General features: G+C 47.1%; 1 protein-coding gene across 1 annotated transcript in view; it reads right to left on the minus strand.

The window, feature by feature from the left end:
- Nucleotides 1-8,181: 8,181 nt before the first annotated feature.
- Nucleotides 8,182-21,208, minus strand: part of LOC142583508 (uncharacterized) — a 104,020-nt gene continuing 90,993 nt past the window's right edge. The window contains exons 13-14 of the mRNA XM_075693996.1: nucleotides 14,980-15,211; nucleotides 8,182-11,341 (exon numbers count right to left, since the gene is read on the minus strand). Coding sequence (XP_075550111.1) covers nucleotides 11,095-11,341; nucleotides 14,980-15,211 — 479 coding nt within the window. The 3' untranslated portion in view covers nucleotides 8,182-11,094. The remainder of the gene's footprint in view (nucleotides 11,342-14,979; nucleotides 15,212-21,208) is intronic.

Genomic DNA, 21,208 nt, shown 5'->3' on the forward strand with positions numbered 1-21,208 from the left:
AGGCTTGGGCCGCAATTTTGCGTTTTCCGTTTACTTCGGTGTGCCTCGTGGCGGCTGGCATCTGCTTTGCACCACATCCCACAGACCTGCTGGTCTTAATTATGCGCTAATAGTGGCAGCGCTTGTCGACGTTGCACCCTACGCGTGTTCCCGCCTTAGGCCGACTCTGGAAGAACTGCTTCATGCCCCGGGCCTGCGAAATGTGAGGCACGCTTCGAGAGAGTTGGTGCCCAGCTCGCCTGCCATTTCCGTCTCGGCAATTCCTCGCCCTCCCGGAGTGTGACTGCCAGCCGGCACTTCACCCTTCGGGGCGTATGCTAGGTTACTATATGCCAACGACCCTGCACTCGAGCCGGCGCAGCGTATAAGTCGCAGGTCGTGCCTAAAGCCCCTCCATGCACGTTTCCGCCGACCTACTAGGCAGGCACGACTTTAGTCGTTCCCACTCGTCGGCGACGCCTGGACTATGAACTGTGGATGAGGAACTCTGACCGCGGCTGTTAACCGAGGGCCTGCGCAGCCAACCCCTCATCACAGCGAGCGTCGTCACGGTGACCTTCCACGCGTCGAGCGTCGTAAACGCTCACCAAGTAGGGGCCCAAGCTGGCGAGGGTGGCGCATGCCTAGAAAAGTTAACTGTTAGTTCAGTTCCACTAATTAGCGCTTGCTACGATTGTTATCTACATTTAAAATTTTGTTTCTTAGCTGTAAGCCCGAAGTTTCGTGGGCATAGCTTGCGGCCACATGGGTCTTCTCTGTGCCGGAACTGAAGAGGACAGGCCACATGTGCACGGTGGCGGCGCATATAGCTTCAGACTTGGCGAAAGAGGACAGCCGTCCTCTTTCGACTGCGTCAGGGACATGGACCCTTCCGAAGTGCCTTGCGACCCGACCCCACTATTTCGTGACAAGGTAGCCCGGGCGCGTCAGTGCTATCGAGCGAAATGTGGAATCACGGAAGCAAATCGCATTAGGAAATTGACTCGCCAGCTTTACTAATCCTGTTAATGCAGCACTCGACGCCGGATGTCGCCTGCGGTGTTCATCGGAGCACGGCCGGGCAGAAGCTACAGTAAGCGTCCCGTTTCGTTGCCGTTGTTGCTGTTAGTTTTTCAGTGTGTTCTTATTGTCCGCGCTATCTTCCAGAGAATCGCTCGTACCGCGGCCTACCGTGTTTCCGTGTTGGTATGGTCTTGTGGTCCTGCACTACTACGGGTATATACCACGTAGAGATGAATAGTGGTACTACATCTATGTCTTCGAGTGGTTAAAAAAGAAGCTTTGTCGTTTCACGTTCCCGAGGTCCGCTTTCGAGATTGCGGACCACGAGTAGTAAGTACCACGAGTGTTACTGTCCTTGCTACGTTCCAGAGTACAATTCGTACCGTGGTCTAGTGTTCCCTCGCCGGTGGGGTCTCGCTGGTAGGCGAGACCTTGGTCATCTCCATGCACTACTACGTGTAAGTACCCGGTACTGACCACTTGCACTATAAGGATATGTCCTGGAGTTAAAAACCTTGTCCTTTCAGGATTTTGACATCTGCTTTCGACGGTGGCCTACGAGTGGAAAGGATATCCAGCGTGCTGCTTCACATTTGCCATCCTCCCAACGTCCTCCACAGGAGATGGCCTTGAGCACCACTCGTATACAGTGGCTGACCGCGTCTGCTCCATTGAACTTCCACACCCATGATGTCCTGCTGGCAGCCGTGACCTCGTTTCGAGCCTTGCTACTACTGGTAAATATCCCATACACATGATTCTTACTACGAATACGTCCTCTATCTTTATTCACAACGCTACCGCTCTCGATCGAGAGCATGGCTGGTGGGCAGTCCGCATGCATAATTTCGCCCAGTATGAGCTATAGCGCGCGGCCGCTTTCCGCGCGCTTTCGTGCTGTATCTCATATTGAACGTGATAGTACATAGCAAAATTAAAATATCAATACAAATATGCGGATCCCGCGCACTGTGGGGATCAATGTAAGCGAAGCCTTCTGTGCTGTTGGCCTTACTTGACGATTTAGCCTTCAGTGGAATACTCGAGTGGCGAGCTGAGGTGAAACGCTACCTTGCGTACAGCAAGTGTACTAATGGTTGAATTCGTAGTACAGAAGCCACATAACAAGATGTGCTCGCTTAGGCATTGTTCTGCCCTATATTTATAGCTGGCGAGAAGCTCAGTACTGTCAGGGCCTCGCACAACGAATCACCTTTTTGTAGAAGTGCTAAACGTTAAGGATAGGGCTTTACGTGACAGACCCACGATCTTATTATGAGGCACTGGGTAACGGGGTCTCCTGATTAGTTTTCAGCATCTGGGATTCTTTTACTCGCACTTTTACTGGGTGGTACATCGGCACATTCCCAGAACGGTGATTGCCCAAGAAGTGGGAGGTGCATCTCGTGCTAACGCCAGCAAGCCCTTTGCCATGACTGCCGCGTGTTTATTTCAACGCTATGGTACACACCCTCAACGGGGACTCGTGCTGAAGTGGCTGGTACAATTAAACAAGAATGAACACAAGCCCGTCTAAGATTTGTCACATACTGCAGCGCGGTTACGCGAGAGAACATGCGCGCGCGTTTTCTTTCCGCAGATGCGTGGGAATGAACCGTTTCAAGGAAGCTTCGCTTCGCAGAGATTCAAACATGCCCGTTGGACCTGCATAATTTGTCTGCAATGACACTATATCGTTTTGATCGCACCAGACGTATGACCGATTGCTTATACATGATCTTTCTTGCTTTTTCTTTGTCCCAAGCTTTTGTGACCTTTCGTGCACAGTGTTCCCCTATTAAGCCAGTTCGTATTCAATTTTCTTTCGCGAATTTAGGCGCCTAAATGTAAGACATCCTGGCCTGGTTTATTGGCTTGCTTAAATGGTGGATTCATACAATACTTACCGTTCCCTGGCCAAGCGCGTCCTGATAGAATTTTTAACTGTAATGACGAAGAGAGCTCGTGCAGCGCTCCTGCCACTTGGCTGCAACTCGAGCTGTAGGCTGGAATGGCTCGGCTGCTCTGTACCTGACCTGATGTGGCTTCCCGGTATCAACAAACGTCACAGCAAGCGTATTTCTTAGTAGCTTCGTCGTTTCATTTTCCACCTCGGGATGCCATAGAATCAAATTGGACCTCCTAATGTATTTTTTCCCGGTGGTCGATTCTTTTTCCGAGTGTTCGTCATGACATTCACACTAACCCTGATTTGGTAAGCATCAATCTTTCTTTCCACTATCGTTAACGAGCGTATATAGTTTGGTTCCCATATCAACCGGTCACTTTTGCTCAATGTCCTTGATGTCGACAGGAGTCCCTCTAAGTTCCTCAGCAGTCTGCGTAAGTTGTGGTCCTGGGTTGGTTTCAATGTCCCCTCCAAGCAGAAGTGGGCTTCTTGTATACAAAGCCGTGTCGATCACAAAGGTATATGTCCGTGGCCGTGCCAGAACTAGCAAAAACTAAGTACTCCTGCGAATGCACGTGCGTTTATTCACCTGCACAATGTTAATTTGCGATCTGAGTGCTGGTAGCACTGCCACGTGACCACGGCGTTGCCGGTGCAGCCTTTTAGGGTTAGCAACTATCGTTGCGCTGTCTCTATATGTGCAGAGGGGTCCACACATGTAGCTGTTCGGAGTTGCGCTAGATAACCGAACGAAAGGTGTTGCAAAAAGCAGCTTGTCGTGTTGTGCTCTTGAACAACCCGTCTTATCGAACCGCTCCACTTGTCCCACGCGCGCAGGGCTAACCGACGCGAACAGTAGCTGCAGAATGTCTGATAACGGTTTAATCGCCATCTCGTTGCTGGTAACGCTGCCATGCCCATGCCTTGTCTCTGGATCTTCACCTCTACTTTCCATTGCGGCCCACGAGTATAAGGATATCCAGTGCGCTGCTCCACGTTTGCCATCCTCCCAACGTCTTACAGGATATGGCCTTGGGCACCAGTCGTATCGTGACCGACCGTGCTCCTTCGCCGGTATGGTCTCGCTGGCAGACATTGCTCACCGACCTGCTTTGCTACGGGTAAGTACCGCGTACATACCACTCGTGCTGCGCTGTGTCCTCGAGTGGTTAAAAAAATAAGCTTTGTTGTCGTTTCAGGATCCCGATGTCTGCTTTCGATTGCGGCCCACGAGTTGAAAGAATATCCACTGCGCTATTCCACGTTTTTCATCCTCCCAACGTCCCAGGCAATGTCCTGCGGGCAGACGGGAACGTGCTCTTCGCCCGCCACTGCTGCTGAATATCGCGTACCGACGACACTGACTTTGTCTCTGTCCTCGAGTAGGTAACAATAAGCTATCTGTCGTTTCGGATTTCCAGATGTCCATTTTCGCTGGCGAAGAATGAGAAGGACGATACAGCCGGTGTTTCGAAAGGTGGGAAATTCTGAGCATTGCCTAAAGAAACCTGAGCAGGCTTGCCAAATTTAGCGCTGAGTTAAACTCCAAGTATAAAAAGCTCATGTTCCTCACCTCAAGGATAATTCAGCATGAAAGTCCCGCGACATATGTACGTTGAAGCATGAATGTATCGTCGAACCAAGAATGTCGAGAAACTGAGGCCTTTGAACTGTGTTTATTTTCTTTCGTTATCATTTCATTCTCGGCTGGGCTTTGTACTACATGTTTGCGCAGCTACATCGTGAAACGAGAGCAGTGCCTTCTACTGAAAAGATTGAGCAGTTCAAGCTATTTATGTAAGTTCCATGTCTACAGCATTACTTCAGTGACAAGTTTCTTTGTTTCCTTCCAAAAGGACACGGGCGTGCTTTATATAGACGGAAGGTAGGTTGTCTCACGTATTTCAAGCTGTATGCTAGAGGAGTTGGGGAAAGCTTTCCAAGGTTCGAGATTGCGTTGACAGGTTTTGACGGCAAAATTGGAAAGCACTGATTGTATATAGAATACCAATAATCTGTTCGCCTTTGAAGAAATACGAGCGCCTGTTCTCCCGGAGCTTCCCACCCTAGTTACCGATAGGTATCAGGTGGCAAACAAGAAAAGCTTTCCAATTTCATTCATGTTCTCCACTGTATGGCAGGTGAAATATGGGGAGCATATGAACTGTTCTCGCTGGAACTTCACCGGTCGATTGTCTTCGGATGCCAATGCTGTGCTCAGCTCTTTCAGATGTCCGACCCTCTGCTTTGCGCGCACTTAAAAGCATTCAAGCTCTGGCACTAAAGGTCGTTATCAGCACCAACCTCGCATCGCATCTGCCTGGGTCAGCATTGCAGAAGCTCGTGGCTGGCCAGTTCAAAGATTCATCTTTGAAGAACCGTCCTTTGTTGACCTACGAAAACCCACACGGCATCAGTGTCAACCTCTGACCAAGCTACCATCATTACGGCAGCGCTCCAGCTTTCCTATGGCTATTGTCTCGCTACACCATTCGTTAACATCCAGATATGAACGCTTGTTAATCCTTGCCAATTCGCTGTCGGTGAAGGGTTCGCCACAAGTAATGTTATCTATTCATGGAACAGGGAAGAAGTCAGTGGTAGACCCCAAACAGCTAATGTTCGCTTTACGTGTGCGAATGAAATAAAGCTAAGCACTAGGAGTCATCTTGAGCGAGCATTTGACCTGGGAGGCCCTCGTACAGCGCATGCAGAATTATTCGTCGAGAACTTGAAGGGCTATTGGCGCAATACGACATGTCGTTCCCTCTAAGATAAAGCTTGTGTTATGTGACGCTACCTTTGCGTCTCGCAAGAACTACTGCAATATAGTATGACCTAATACGTCAAATACATATACCACAATCCTATGTATTCCGCAAAAGGGAGCGCTACGTCATATAGTCAATCTGACCTGCAATAGCCTTACAAAGGAGCTATTCTAATACCATGTTGTTGTGCAGAAGCTGTATGAATTTAACCTATTCTAGCAATACAAAAACAGCTTGGAACACGCATGACAATGTTCTCAGATAGTGCAATTTGGAAGTGCCATCTGACATATCCTACAAGTCTAGAGGAAGAAAAGCATGGCTTGTGTCGTTTTCGACAACAAACCATTGCAACAATAGGTTGTGTTTTCGTACAGGTTCCTACTTAAAGAACTGAGAAAATATGGAAATATATGTAAATATGACTTCAGTTCGTGGATGGCAAAGTTATTTGCTTTGTGTTTGGTGTTCGAGAAAATAATGTATTCACTACTTCTTGCTACTTCAGTTAAACTGTGACTACGTATAGCTATGACTTAGCATGTGCATGGAAAATTTGTAAAGTGTTAGATGAATTTCGGTCATGTAATAACTATTTATACTGGCATGAGCACTGACTACAGAGGGTGGGGGGGGGGGGGGGGTCTCCGGGGCCCGAGCTCCCTGACCTCCCCCCACCGCCGGCAACGTCGAAGTCTACCCCCCCCCCTCCCTCTTGTACTTAAAGTGTCATTACAAGAGCTAGGTTAACCACATTATTTGAGGTCTCTTCAGTACCCTTAACCTTTTCACTTGAAATCTTATAGTGGCTGAAAGCTTACCGAGTCCTTGTTGGCGCGGACGTGCACGGCTTTCTATTCATACTTTCGTTTTATTTCTGCAAATCCGGAAAACAAAGACAAGCGCACTAGAAGCACCAGAGGGAACTACCTCATCCTTATTTTCTCACTTCAACATTTTCTTTATTTCAGCTGTAAATGCCATACAGACACAATTTATTTAAATATATGCCCAGGACAAAGTTTATTTTTTTAAGGAGATGGAGGTGGCCAGCTAACAGTTATTTCTAATGATGTGGATAGCCTATGCTTATAGAATGAATATGTCGCTATATTTATCCACGCTTCAAATTGCTTCGCTTGCTTTTTTCACTCTGAAAAAGCTTGCAAACTTCTTCAGTGATCCCTTTAGCAGTCTTTTAGCAATGGCGTGTGAAATGCGCGCGAATGATATGTCACAGTGTTGCTTCTCTTTCCAATAAGCAATGCTGAGGACTCATGAAAGTTTGAGGACTCATAAGGACTCTAATAGTTTACGACACTTATATTAGGGATGGAAATATCGCCACTTGCATGTAGAGGTAATAAATATACCGGGTGTTTCAGCGAACACTTTCAAATTTTTTTAATGGTTGCCTGTGGCAGATAGCAATTCTAGTTCATGAGCTGGTCTAGTCGAAGAGGCGGACATTACTTGCACAAAAAGAAATGGAAGGCATAATCGGCTAATGAACAAAAATTCACAAATTGGGTTTTAACTAATCATTTTATGGCCCATATTGTGATTAACAAATTCTAGCCGTAGAGTTTGCAAGGCGGATCCACTTGGAACGAATTTTCAGGCTGACCCCAGTTTTGAACATTTGTCCGAAAAGTTACGAAATTAATATCTCCAAACTGGTGTCCAAACTGGTGTCACGGTGTCAATGTAGGCAGCATCAGGGATCGAGACAGCCAATGGGTGCCCTTTATTATCTGCAGGCATGTCGCTTCACTCGTGTTAGTTTCGTGCTTCAGGTCGCCAAAATGCCGAGCGACGCCGTTTCAGTATCAATCTGCGTGGAGTATACCACTTTTGTCGGCGGCTGTACGTTGCCACAAAAAATTGAATCGGTTGTTTTGAAATGCCCTCCACAACGTCTCACGAAGTTTTTTACACGTATGTTGCTATACACTCTGATACTCTTGTTTATGTAACATGTGATACGTACTGTGCATATCGACACACACATATATCATTCCGCGTATATACCATAACATGCCTGTCACTACACGCTCTTTTCTACATAACATTATAAACAACACAGCATTACAGATAAACTCTCAATGTATCAGTGCTAACGAATCAACGCTGCTGTTTAGCACATAAAGCGCCTAATGACAATAAATGTAGGACACATATATGAACAAGACTCTTTTGGAAAGGGACCGTATGATATGTGTATATCTATTAATCGTGCCGAACTACGCTATGGTTCTCAAGAAACGTCTTCAAAGCTCTTAGACAGCACTTTAGCATCATATTTCTTGGTCAGTATGAATAGAGCTATACACTTGAGCCACAGGTGAAAAGTGTTGGTGGTGCTTGTCGTAGGTTTGAATACCAGAGTATCAGTGTTACTCACTGCATGATGCTATAGGGCTAGCATTACATGCATGGTTGACGGCTGGCTATCTGCCATTCCGCTTGTTTGCATGTCCCAAAACACTACAGCCAGAGTCCGATACTGTATGCTTTATTTCAAGAAACAAAATACAATAATCCGCTCCGTTGCTCTGTTACTTGAATGTGAGGCACTGCACACACTTTTGAATAGAAAACGTAGTTATTGTAATGCATCGGTATTATAAAAGTAAGTGTGACAGGTAACGCTTTCAAAAAGACATGCGTACGAGTTGCTCAATCTGTTGACTGACAACTCTCCGTTGCGACAGTGTACAAAACATACATGATATAGTTTTAATCATGGTGAGGAAGTAAATTTAGTTATGCTTAGTTGTTGCTCCTTGAACTCCAGTTTACATTTCTCGAATGTCTATGACAAGTCCCAGATGTTCCTTTTACGTAAATATTAGACATTTGTTGTTCGTATATGCTATTACTAATTGTAATCGTGCATGAAATACAATATCTGTTGCGATGGTCTGGCGTTGACTTTTTGTGAATGCTTTTAAGAGATTTCATTTTTATATCTTTGTGCGAAAAGGCGTAGCCTGCGCCAATTAAAAGGTGACATCTCCTAAGCAAGATAATAAAAAGAAATTGAATGTAGCACCCACAATTACAAAGGGCGTGATCTCACATGCGCATGTGACTGATCGTGGTGACGATTTTTAACGCGCCTGTGTTTTGTAACTACGTCGGGTGATTTTTTTAAATGTTGTAATTGCTGTACTTTTGCGATTTTTTTTGTCTGCTCGTGCTGCAAGTGTATGAGCGGCTGCCTGCCCGCCAAGCTGCTCGTGGTAGCAAATTTTTGTTGTCGCCTCTGACCTTCTGTTACTTAAAATAGGCAAAAAAGATAACATATTTATGCTTTGCGTCACATACGACGGCCTTCGGTTTAAATTCCTGGATTACGTCTTGGTTATTATAATAACGTATTAAATCGTACTATACGTTGCCTTTGTGTGCGCATTTGTACCAATGGTTGCTGCTTGGAAGGACTTTCATACTTCAAACAACCACTTCACTAAAGGGAAAACAAGAGGGAGGCGGGAGATGAAAATTGAAGATGAGCAAAACGAGAACGAGGTAAAAATAAGTCAGCGTCTCGACTAGTGGACTTTTCTTTTTCAAGGCTATATGTGTGTTTTTCGTCACAGTATATATAGGTAGGGTGCTACACGCCGCTACCTTACAGTCCTCCACCGAGGTTGAATACAAAACCTTTCTTTTGAGTTCTACACCCTCGCCGCTCACATACCATCGGCCGTTGCCTAGCCCATACGGTTTACCCCCTCTCCCCTTTAGAATAACCCTACCTATATATGCTCTGCTGAGGAAAGCATATGTCGCCTTGAAAAAGTCCACTTGTCCACTTGTCAAAATGTTGATTCCTTTTTTTTTCACTAAAGGTCACACGTAGTTGTGGAAACGGAATTACTGTAATACCTCACATCATCGTTCGTCCCCGAAGCGTCCCCTTCCCTCCTTTTCTCTCAAATCAACCAATTTTGCAACACGCACCAAGAGATCGTTCACTCATGTTAAAGCACAGTACACCACAATGGGTGACATCCTATATACACGCATACATTACGCAACAAACGCTTCAACTCCCTAGAGAGTGTTAAAAGGGCATTGATAAACTTTTCCCAAGCTACTGCATCAATGTAGCATCTATTTTGCTCAACACATTGTTTAATAAGGGCGTGTCCGAGAAAATAAAAGTAAAGAATTACCACCCTTACGAAAAAAATTGACACCCTATATGAAGTGTGCTCGGACACTTACTTACACGTTTGCTACCGGGCTCAGCCTGGTTAACCTCTCTGCCTTTTCCTTATGGCTTGTCTCTCTCTCTTGCTACCATTGAAAACTGTCCATGCTGATAAGGATGTTAGGTTTCAGGCATAACGAATGCATTTTCTGCGATGCAAGTTCCTATTTTGTGCAAGCTTTCTGATGAATCGAAGCAGTTTGAGATTCCAGACAATTTATTCATATAGATACCACACTTTCAAAAAGCGCTGCAAACGTGGCTTCTGCGTAGAGCAGTGGATACGGTGTCTGACTTTCACGTGAAGTTCCTGAATCCAAATCCACATTCAGGATTTCCTTTCGTGACCTCTTTATGAATAAATTCCTTGTCCTTTGATTCGGTTTATGTGCTAATGCTAATAAACGACACGAAGGCCGTTGAAATTGCAACGAGCTGGGGGGCAACTCCTTTCATTTCACTCGTACTTCAGCCAAAGACCCTTCCTTAAGAGCTTTAGTGAAATAAGGGTGGTTCTATTAATACCATAAGGGTGTCTCCATCTGGCGTCGAAATAAGCAAACTGGCGACAAACTGAGCCACAGGGCTCCCTTCGCAGCCGTTAATGAAGCATGGCGTGCTTATGGGTTGTTCTCAGCAATCTCCCACCCTCGGCTCATGAACTTTGATACTTTTGGATATAAATGCTGCTTGCTCCCGTTTTCTCAGAAATGTTGTCTACAAAGGGGGGGATGTCAGCGATGGCTTGAGATATTAGATTATTTCAACCCGGATCCTACAGTGGAAAACAAACACCCAAACAAACATACAAACAAGCATACAAGCAAACAAACAAGCAAACAAACATACATACAAACAAGCATACAAGCAAACAAACAAGCATACAAACAAGCAAACAAGTATACAAACAAGCAAACAAACAAACATGACGGTGTCTTCAACGGTGACTTTGCTTTGGAAGGTTTGTAGATTAATAAGCGTGTAGCAGAGGTTGATTTATATTCATTCAAACCTAACTATGCACACTCGTTGCACAACCAAAACGCCGGCCTCTTGTTATTGTCTCGTGTCGTGGGACGCGCGCCGACGTCGCACAGCGAGTCATTAAGCGTCTGAAAAAGCACCCACGACACTCATGAACGACGCCAACTCGAAGTCCGTCATAGAGAACACAAGTACGGCGCCGACTTCTACTGTGTCCATAACGAAGTTATCTGGGAAGGGTTCGACCAAGAGCTTCTTTTGCCTTCTCCTTCCTCCTCTCCACCAATGACTTCTGTGGCGTAGTCCGTATCGTTTTTCGGCATCTCCTCATCGTACCGTGTCCAGGGACTGTCATTGACGTCGGCAACTATGAGATGATCCTTGTAGGGCGCGCTGTTGAGTACGTACAGCACGTTGTCCGGGCGGTTCGTGATGATCCCGTCAATGCCGTGGCTGCATATAATAATAATGATAATACTCAGCCTGGCTACGCCCACTGCAGGACAAAGGCCTCTCCCATACTTCTCCAACTACCCCGGTCATGTGCTAATTGTGGCCATGTTGTCCCTCATCATCATCATCAGCCTGGTTACGCCCACTGCAAGGCAAAGGCCTCTCCCATAATTCTCCAACTACACCCGTCATGTACTAATTGTGGCCATGTTGTCCGTACAGACTTCTTAATCTCATCTGCCCATTTGACTTTCTGCCACCCCCTGCTGCGCTTCCCTTCTCTTGGAATCCACTCCGTAACCCTTAATGACCATCGGCTATCTTCCCTCCTCATTACATGCCCTGCCCAGGCCTACCCCCCCCCCCCATTTCGTTTTCTTGATTTCAACTAAGGTGTCATTAACTCGCGTTTGTTCCTTCACGTTTGTTCCTTCTATTGTTGATTAGCCTTTACGAAATCCGGCCAGGTCCTTTGGTTGACAGAAGTCCAAGGTGTTCCTGATTCTATTTGCGATTACCTTAGTAACTACTTTGTAGGCAACGGACAGTAAGCTGATCAGTCTATAATTATTCAAGTCTTTGGCGTCCCCTTTCTTATGATTTAAGATTATGTTGGCATTCTTCCAAGGTTCCGGTACGCTCGAAGTAATGAGGCGTTGCGTGGCCAGGGTGGACAGTTTTTCTAGAACAATCTGTTCACCATCCTTCAACAAATCTGCTGTTAACTGATCCTCCCCAGCTGCCTTCCCCCTTTGCATAGCTACACAGCCTTTCTTTACTTCTTCTGGCACCCGCCGTGGTTGCTCAGTGGCTATGGTGTTGGGCTGCTGAGCACGAGGTCGCGGGATCGAATCCCGGCCACGGCGGCCGCATTTCGATGGGGGCGAAATGCGAAAACACCCGTGTGATTAGATTTAGGTGCACGTTAAAGAACCCTAGGTGGTCAAAATTTCCGGAGTCCTCCACAACGGCGTGCCTCATAATCAGAAAGTGGTTTTGGCACGTAAAACCCCAAATATTATATTATATTACTTCTTCTGGCGTTACTTGTGGGATGTCAAATTCCTCTAGACTCAGAAGGGTTTGGTTGCGAGCTAGTTGGTACGGATCATTCATATTTAAAACAGCGCCAAGAACACGGACACGGGAGGACACAAAACAGCGCTCGTCCTGTATCCTCCCTTGTCCGTGTTTTTGGCCTTGTTTTAAATATGAATGATCCTCTAGACTATACCCTCTTCCATTATCGTCGTGGATGCCGCTGGTACTGTATAAATCTATATAGAACTCCTAGCCACGTGAACTATCTTATCCGTATTAGTAATGATACTGCCGGCTTCGTCTTTTAGCGCATACATCTGATTCTTGCCTATTCCTAGTTTCTTATTCACTGCTTTTAGGCTTCAGCCGTTCCTGAAAGCACGCTCAATTCTATCCATATTACACTTCCTTATGTCAGCTATCTTACGCTTGTTGATTAACTGGCTCCATATAACAGTCAAATAAAACAAATTATATATAAACAGGATTCTTATTTAGCTTCACCAATTTTTTTGAAGATTGCCTGTGGCAGATAGCGCAATTTGAACACTTGATCTAAGTTACTCCATAAAGCGGCCATAACTTCTACTAGAAATCAAAATTTTCAATTCAGTAATTAACGTAAGACGCTAATTAACTTTCTAATTTATTACGTTACGCCACATATTTCAATCTATGAATTATAGCAGCTAAGTTCGTATGGTGTATCCACTTGGATAGAATTCTGTGGACAGCACCAGCTCCGAGTATTAGTTTATCAGTGTCCGTTGAAACGCATAGGTGCTCCAGTTGCTTTTGTGCTTGAATAAATGAAACAGCGGTTTCTTAAGTAACTGGAGCGCCAATGCATTTTGTCGCACACTCAAAAAATCCCGCAAATACTAAAAGTGCCTCGACCGGCCAGTCGCGCGGCATTATGCGTGCATTTGCGGGCTTCTTTCACGCTTGGAAAACACATTTAGTAGCACGTATTTAGCAATAGAAACGTTTATCAGGAGTTTTTCATGTCGCGCTACAATTTTCTCAATGATAATTTTTGTCTAACTATATTATCAAGTTGATTAAGACTAATTATCTAATTAGGCAGAATGAAAAACAAAATATGTATCTCCAAGCGACGACAAACATTACCTTTGTTCGGTCCAGCTACGTGGCATTTGTATATTTTTAAACTCCGGCTAAATTTATCTGGGACACCTTGTATATAGTTAATGTGCAATTTTAATTTCCGTTACGTTTACATGATCTGCCCACGCTTGTGCTATTCTTGTAACCATGTAACCTTCTTTTTTTTTCCTCCGTGACACACGGCCTTGCTCCGTTAGTGTTTTGCCATTGTGTTACCGATTTGGCAGCGTTTTGTAGTTTCATTATCTTTTGATGCGAAAACATGAAATAGCTGATTGAGCGAAAAAGCTGGCGTTTGTAGCAGCGAACCGGCACCTGGGTTCCCACTGCCTGTGACGCGCGTCCCGACCGCGCCTCGACGGAGCAGTGCGGGCGATAAAGGCGGAACCGCATGGCGCGATTTCAGGCGCGATTGACGCGCGGATGGTGGGACGCGCGCGTCATTTTGACGCGTGCCCAGCATGATCCGTCACGAAATCGCGCCGCCGCGTCCTGCTGCTCGGAGTAGTAAAAAACGCGTCGCGCGGTCCGTCCACCAATCAGAGTTCAGGTAAGTCCCGTGGCATTTGGTCACGTGGCATTTTGGTTCTTTTTTTGCCACCAGATGGCCCTGCTCTCTGCGCATCTCGACGAAACCTCCTTGGCGGATTTTTTTTTTTTTTTTTTTTTGCTAAAAGTAGTAACAGTCGCTTCAATAGGTATGACTCTCCGATTCTTTCTTTCTTGCACACATTTTTTTACAAGGACTGAGTAAATATCTCAGTATAGTAGAATGCACCATGAGTTCGAAATTCAACAAGTGCATGACAGTCCTGAAATGTTGCTGCAGCCTTGCGAAGCTAGCAGCAGGGATTTTTAGGGTCTAAGCAGCCTGACTAGCCCTTAGTATGCTGTTGTACCTCCGGTCCAACAATCGGCATGCGTGATCGACGGAAGCTTCGCTAATTTGCTCAAAAAGTTGCTTTGTGGCAGTGCTACTGCAAACACATACTACGTATTGTCGTTTTTTTTTATACTGCCTTGAATTACCCGGAGTTTACGAACACTAAAATAAAGGTGAATACTTCTAGGGAGCACTACAAACTCGAAGTGAATTTATAACAATTATAGTTCGCAAGAGGGGTCTTTGTTCAGCCAACATTCGGGTGCAGGCAAATGTGATCGTGTAGATAGAGAAGCGACCTCGAGGACATTGCGTTAGCGTTTTTGTTGTGTTCTGTACATCGCGCATGCTCCCTGCCCACTCTGTGCTGGGGCGTTGCCTGCATGTATATGCCGCCTTCTGGATTTCGCATTTATCACCGATGCACATAAATGAACATTGCGTTGGACAAAATGGCGGTGTTTAGAGGCGCAAACGAGATCGTGCGTTCCATTTGCGGGCGCGGCGGCCCCACTCTGATTCTCACACTTGCGAGAACATTCCTTTAGGTCTTACGACAGGTCGATATCTCGACGCAGAGGCTTACTCGATGCTTTTCCTGATGAAGTGTGGCAGGTCGACCGTCCAGTGGTACACCTTCTCCATGTACCCTTTTTGGCTGTCACGGGCCTTGACCGCCTCCACCAGTCGGTCAACAGGCACCAGGAAGCGCACGCAGTTGGAGAGACCGTCCCCTTGCCACCGATGACCCTTGATGCCCAGCTGCTTGTACATACGCCCAATCTTTTCCAGTGGGTCATTCATGCCCACGTCGAAACCTGCGTAGCGAATACGCTTTATATGTGCATATGTGCGTACTTGAATGTAAGTTTCTTTTTGTGCACCGATATATATATATATATATATATATATATATATATATAATTTAACTACTCAGGCAACGAGGAATATGAGAAATTGTGATTATGTGTGTATAAAATCGACATGAAGGAACACTACACGCTAGATCATTAATCTTCAGTTCTTTATTAAGGTTATAGTTGTCAACTACGACACTATTTTTCTTTTTTCACTATTCACGAGGGGGGCGCTGCGATCGCCAGAGTGTGAAGACGTGTCCCACTTTGGCTCTTCGATGTTTTCTTTTTAGCTTGTGTTGAACTACCATTCTACGTGGTAAAACATTGAGCAACGACACTGTGAGCACTTTCTGTGAGTGTGGTGTGCTTTTTCACGGCTCCAGTTGACGCTTTTTTCTGGCTACGAGGACATTTTCGACGGCGACCCGCTGACCTAAGCCTAACCACGTCTGGGCCTAGCCCGAGTGCGGACTCGGCGAGGCCGGCCAGGTGAGCACGGCATCATGTCGCCACCACAGCAACATTCGCACTCGAGTGGACCCAGCGCGGGAACTCCATGCTCACCTCAGCTTAGAGACGCCGAAAAGTTGAAGAATAGCCCCTCCAAAATGCAGACAACGCGACGAGCGAAGCGCGCAGAGAGCGTCGAAACGCCGGGTGAACGCCGAGCTGCAGCCGAAGACGCCGTGCCGCGTCCCTCGATGGAAGAGGCCAGAAGGAGGGAGTCGCAAGTGAACGACCAAATGGATATTCAGGATGACAGCGTGGACGACAACGATGATAGCAATGACGAAGACAACGAGGAGGACAACGGATGGTCCTTTTTCAGCAAGCGGAAACCAAACAGAAAAGTCAAGCCCGAACAGCTTCGCCTCGAGTGGGTAAGTCGACCTCATTTTGCACTCTCGATCAGGCCACTTAACAAGGTACACGTCCATGACATACCTAAGCAGGCTATAACAGCAGCACTAGAGATGACGGCAAGAAGTTGGGAACTTGCAGAATTATCAATTTTCCGCTACGACCCTGCAGCGAACTGCATAAAGGTTACTGTCAGGGATGAAGAACACGCGAAGAGGCTTGCGGCGCTGACACGATTAGCTGAGAAAATGAGCGGTCGCGTTCGTACGTATGAAGTGATAATTGAAAGAACGCCAACACAGAAGGTGGGGAACAGCCGGGGGGTCATCAAGGTGCGTCCCGGCCAGACCATTGAATATATCAAGGATCACTTGAGATGCGAGACGGCAACTATCCTAGAGGCACGTCTGCTCGGGAAGACAAACATGCTGCTGCTAACATTTAATACGGAATCTCCCCCAAACAGGCTCGTGTTCGATTATGAGATCACAAGGGTGCATGAGTACAAACCGAAGGTTATAGCTTGCTACAATTGTCACGGCTTGGGACACATTGCCAAGTATTGCCCTTCAGACGAAGTGTGTAAACAGTGTGGTAGAAAACACCCTGAAGACAACGAATGCGATGAAGAGCTATTCTGTGTCGCATGCCAGAAACAGGGCCACATATCGCTAAACTCAGCATGTCCTAGCCGTGCACCGAAAGACATTAAGAAAGTCGTGCAGAACATAGAAGAAGGTCAGAGGACAGTGACCTGGTCTGAAAAAGTACTGGCGGGAACATCCACACAACCCACGCTATCCGCTCACTATGAGCAACAAATAAAGGAACTAAGAAAAGAAAATCAGCAGTTGAGAGCAATGCTGCAGCAAATACTCGCACGACTACCACCAGAGCAACGAGATACGCAACCACCGCCAACGCCACGGCAACGTGAATCAGAGACGCCGGCAGACCGAGAAAAACGCACGCGTTCACAGTGGGGTCGGGCGATCAATTAGTCGGAAAACCACGGCAAACTCTAGAAAGCTGCAACACGCAGGACCTGCACAGACCCAGCAGAACCAGGCACCGTCAGTGCCAAAACCACTAACAGCCCAAGACTCGGCGTATGCGCAGATGCTGAGCATCCTAAGGCAGGAAAGACACACTGAGACCCAGCGCCTCGAAAAGAACCTACGGGAGGAATTTCAGACAGTAACGAATGCAATACAAACTCAGATGCAGGCGATATTCACGGAAATTCAGAGAAATATTCAGAAACAACATGACGAACCTAAAAGGCGCAAGCCAGCAGATGAAAGATGACGGCACGGCCTATATGCATCCAATGGAACTGTCGAAGTTTTACGCAGAATGGATCCACACTAAGACAGCAAATTAAAAAATTTCAAACCCCTTGTTGTGCTTCTACAGGAGACAAGGGGACAATGCACTATTCGAGGTTGCCGAACCTTTCAGCAGGCTACGATACGACACCAGGGCAAAGGAAACCAACAAGCGCAAGGCCAAGCTGCTCTTTTAGTAAGACATGACTGCACCGCAACCCAACTGCAGATACCAGATTTGTGTAATGATTTTAGAGAAATTGTGGCAGTAAAGCTATGTCCACGCGGCCACCGGCCAATGGTTGCAGTCTCCACGTACTACAGACCCCTAACGGGCAAGCACCGGAATGACTCCTACCAATGGCTCAGTAAGGTGCAGGCACAAGCCGGAGGCCTTCCCCTTCTAGTGGGGGGCGATTTTAACGCCAAGCACCAAACATGGGGCTACGCCAAAGCTGACCCGAGAGGACGCATACTGCACGATGCAATAGAAATGTCAACTCTGGACATATGCAACACACCAGAAACACCAACCCGCATAGGGCTACACGCGCGACAACAGGACACAACGCCCGATCTGACACTAGCCACTCCAGGGCTCATAAGGCAATGGAACGTAGAATCGACGACATGGGGAAGCGACCATTTACCAATAATTATCACGCTCAATCGCAAAAAGATCCGAGAGAGGAGAGAAACGGTGCTTTTTGACTAGAAAAAATTTAGAATGGCTACCGGGGACTCTTTTGCGGACTTTGAACAATTCAGCTCTATGGTAGCGGAGGCACGGCCGGAGGCCAGGGAAACTATCCCATGCGATGACACTGCAACTCACATGGATATGCACCTTGCAAATCTATGGCGGAAGGTCAACCGCCTCACACAGCAATACCGGTATAAAGGAAAGCGTCACAAAGATCTAATGCGCCTTAAACATCAATACCGACTCATCAAGAAATACCAACAACAACTCGAAGCAGACACGTGGCACAATACGTGCGCGAAGCTTGGCCGGGAACCCGGCCTAAAAAGGCTATGGCAGATTTTAAGGAGCCTGCTTGGGAGCAAAAAAGGCGCACCTCCTCTCGCGGAGCTCTTTTTGCGAGATGAGCCTGCCGTGCTGGAGGACCGCGTCATCCACACTTTCTTCCCACATGCTGCCGAGGCGCCTCCTGAACCGCTGCCTTCTGCAACGATAAACAACGCGAAAGAGGAGCTAGACACGCCCTTTACGCTGGGTGAACTCGTAGCAGCCCTTGCACAAGGCAAAACGAAATCAGCTCCCGGGCATGATGGAGTGACTTGGCAAGAACTTCGAAACCTCAGCAATGAAGCAATGAAGCTCAAGAACAGCTCTTAACAATCATCAATGAATCCTGGGAATCCGGACTAGTGCCAGATTCACTAAAACTATCTCTCATCTACCCCATACCGAAGCCGGGCAAAGACCACACGAAACCAGCTAACCTACGCCCCATAGCTCTAACGTCAACTGTCTGCAAATAGATAGAACGAATGCTACACACAAGAATGCAGCACTACATCGAATATGTACAACCGGGTTTGCATCCTGCGCAGGCAGGTTTTCGGCCGAACATGGGCACACATGACTGCCTCTGGTTGCTCCGCAGAGTGATCAACCGTAAGTCTCGCAAACAGATGCCTGACTATATTCTTGCAGTCGATATGCGTAAAGCATTCGATAACGTGAAACAAGAGGCCATCTTACAGGAACTGGCAACCAGGTACCCTAGCCAAAGAACATACAACTGGATACGTAGCTTCCTCCAAAGCAGACCAATCCAGCTCCATGGCAAGGCACCGGGATGGAGTCCGAAGACCTATTACTTGGATAGGGGAGTGCCCCAGGGCTCCATCCTCGGACCTATGCTATTCAATCTGGCCATGACACGTGTGGCAGAAAGTCTTGAGCGAGACACTTCAGCCCGTTTTACTATTTACGCCGACGATATAACAATATGGACGGAAGCGGCGGATTATTCCGACATACAGAGCATGCAAACTGAGCTGCAAGCAGCGATCCTGAGCCTTAGCAACACTTTAGATAACCTCGGACTGCAACTCTCGCCAGAGAAGACAGAATTGATCAGCGTAGACGGAAAGAAAGCAACCAATGTAAACAAGCAGATCACTTTACACATCGGCCAAAGCGATATTACGTCGGCCAATGGACAAATTAGGATTCTTGGAGCACAGATTGCTAGCTGCAACAGCCCCCAGCTATGGATTCGCACACTAAAGCAAAAATGGAGACCGCTGTTGCACATGGTTAGACGAATATCGAGCAAGTATGGCGGAGCGCGTCAGAAAGCGTGCCAAACGCTTGCAAAAGCGGTCGCGGTTGGAAGGATTCTTTACGGGGCACCCTTGTACGAATTCTCTGAACGAGACCTCGGCGACATCGAAAAGTTACACAGGGCCACCCTCCGTACGATCACTGGGCTACCAAAGCACACGAGGAACGAGGACCTGCTCAAGCTCGTAGCGATTCCACCCATACGGGACATAATCAGTGAAGCACGAATTCGAATGCGATCCCGGTTGGAAAACACGACCCAAGGAAAACAGATCATGGCATGGGATAAACAAGTCCATGCGAAGCCAGAGCCCGCGGAAGCGACCATAACGCCACCATGGGAAGCACCACTGGGCATACGGAGGCAACAACGCCCTATCGCCAGACGAAACGCGGAAGCTAGAAAAATATTTGAAAAGAGATTGGGATTAAGCACGCCGCAGCACACCACTGACATCTACACGGACGCTGCAATCACAAACGACATAGCAAGCATGGCCTGGGTTAGCACATCTGCACCCCAACACAATGGCTATCGCACATGTCAGCTTCCTGGGGGTGCAACCTTGCACGCTGAGCTCTTAGCTATATGGGGAGCGGTCAACACCATTCCCATTGAAATGGGAGACATTGTAGAGCAGAGTGTGCGAAATAATTATCGGATCCTTACTGATTCGTACGAAGCAGTGGCCGAATTAACGGGGCCTACGACAGATGATGCGGTGGCCAGTGACACCAGAAAAAAGCTAAAGAGAATACAGGACAATGGGACAAATGTTGAAATCCTATGGACACCGGGGCACACCGGCACGGATGGGGGAAACGCAGCCGCTCACGCAGCTGCCGCGCAAGCGGGTGGGCTTGATTACGCGTACAGCTCCCCACACTCCATTTCCTCGCCAAACCCCGTGGACCAAAATCCATACCTAAAGATATTGGCTGCAGGCTCTCCTAGCAGAGCACTGATGCATTACATTCGTACTAAAATAAAAGCAGACAGTAAACGAAGATTATTAGAAGCTACACCAGTACATTTGTTTGACGACAAGGGCGGGCTTACCCGTACGGAAGAGGTTTTCTTGAATAAGGTTATGGCCAACGCTGCATACACACCACACATACTTGAGAAATGGCACCAACCCAGACAAGCTACGATTGCGAAGACTTACACCCGATGTACACATTGCCAGGAGTCATGCAGAGCAGACATGCAACACCTCATTTGGAGCTGTGCAGCTTTTTCACAAGGGAGATCCAACATTCAGCATCTACTACATAGAGACATTAGAACTCTAGGAATTACAATACAAACTAACCCTGAAGCACAGAAAGCCATTGCGACAAATGGCAGACAAAGTGGCCTGTTTCGAGTAGTGTCGAGGGGGTCGATCAGCCCATGTGAGAGCGGCGGAACTTAACATGCACCTGAGCCTGCATAAAGCGGAAGAT

The sequence above is a fragment of the Dermacentor variabilis genome, chromosome 5 (genome assembly GCF_050947875.1).
Source record: "Dermacentor variabilis isolate Ectoservices chromosome 5, ASM5094787v1, whole genome shotgun sequence".
NCBI classification, from domain to species: domain Eukaryota; kingdom Metazoa; phylum Arthropoda; class Arachnida; order Ixodida; family Ixodidae; genus Dermacentor; species Dermacentor variabilis.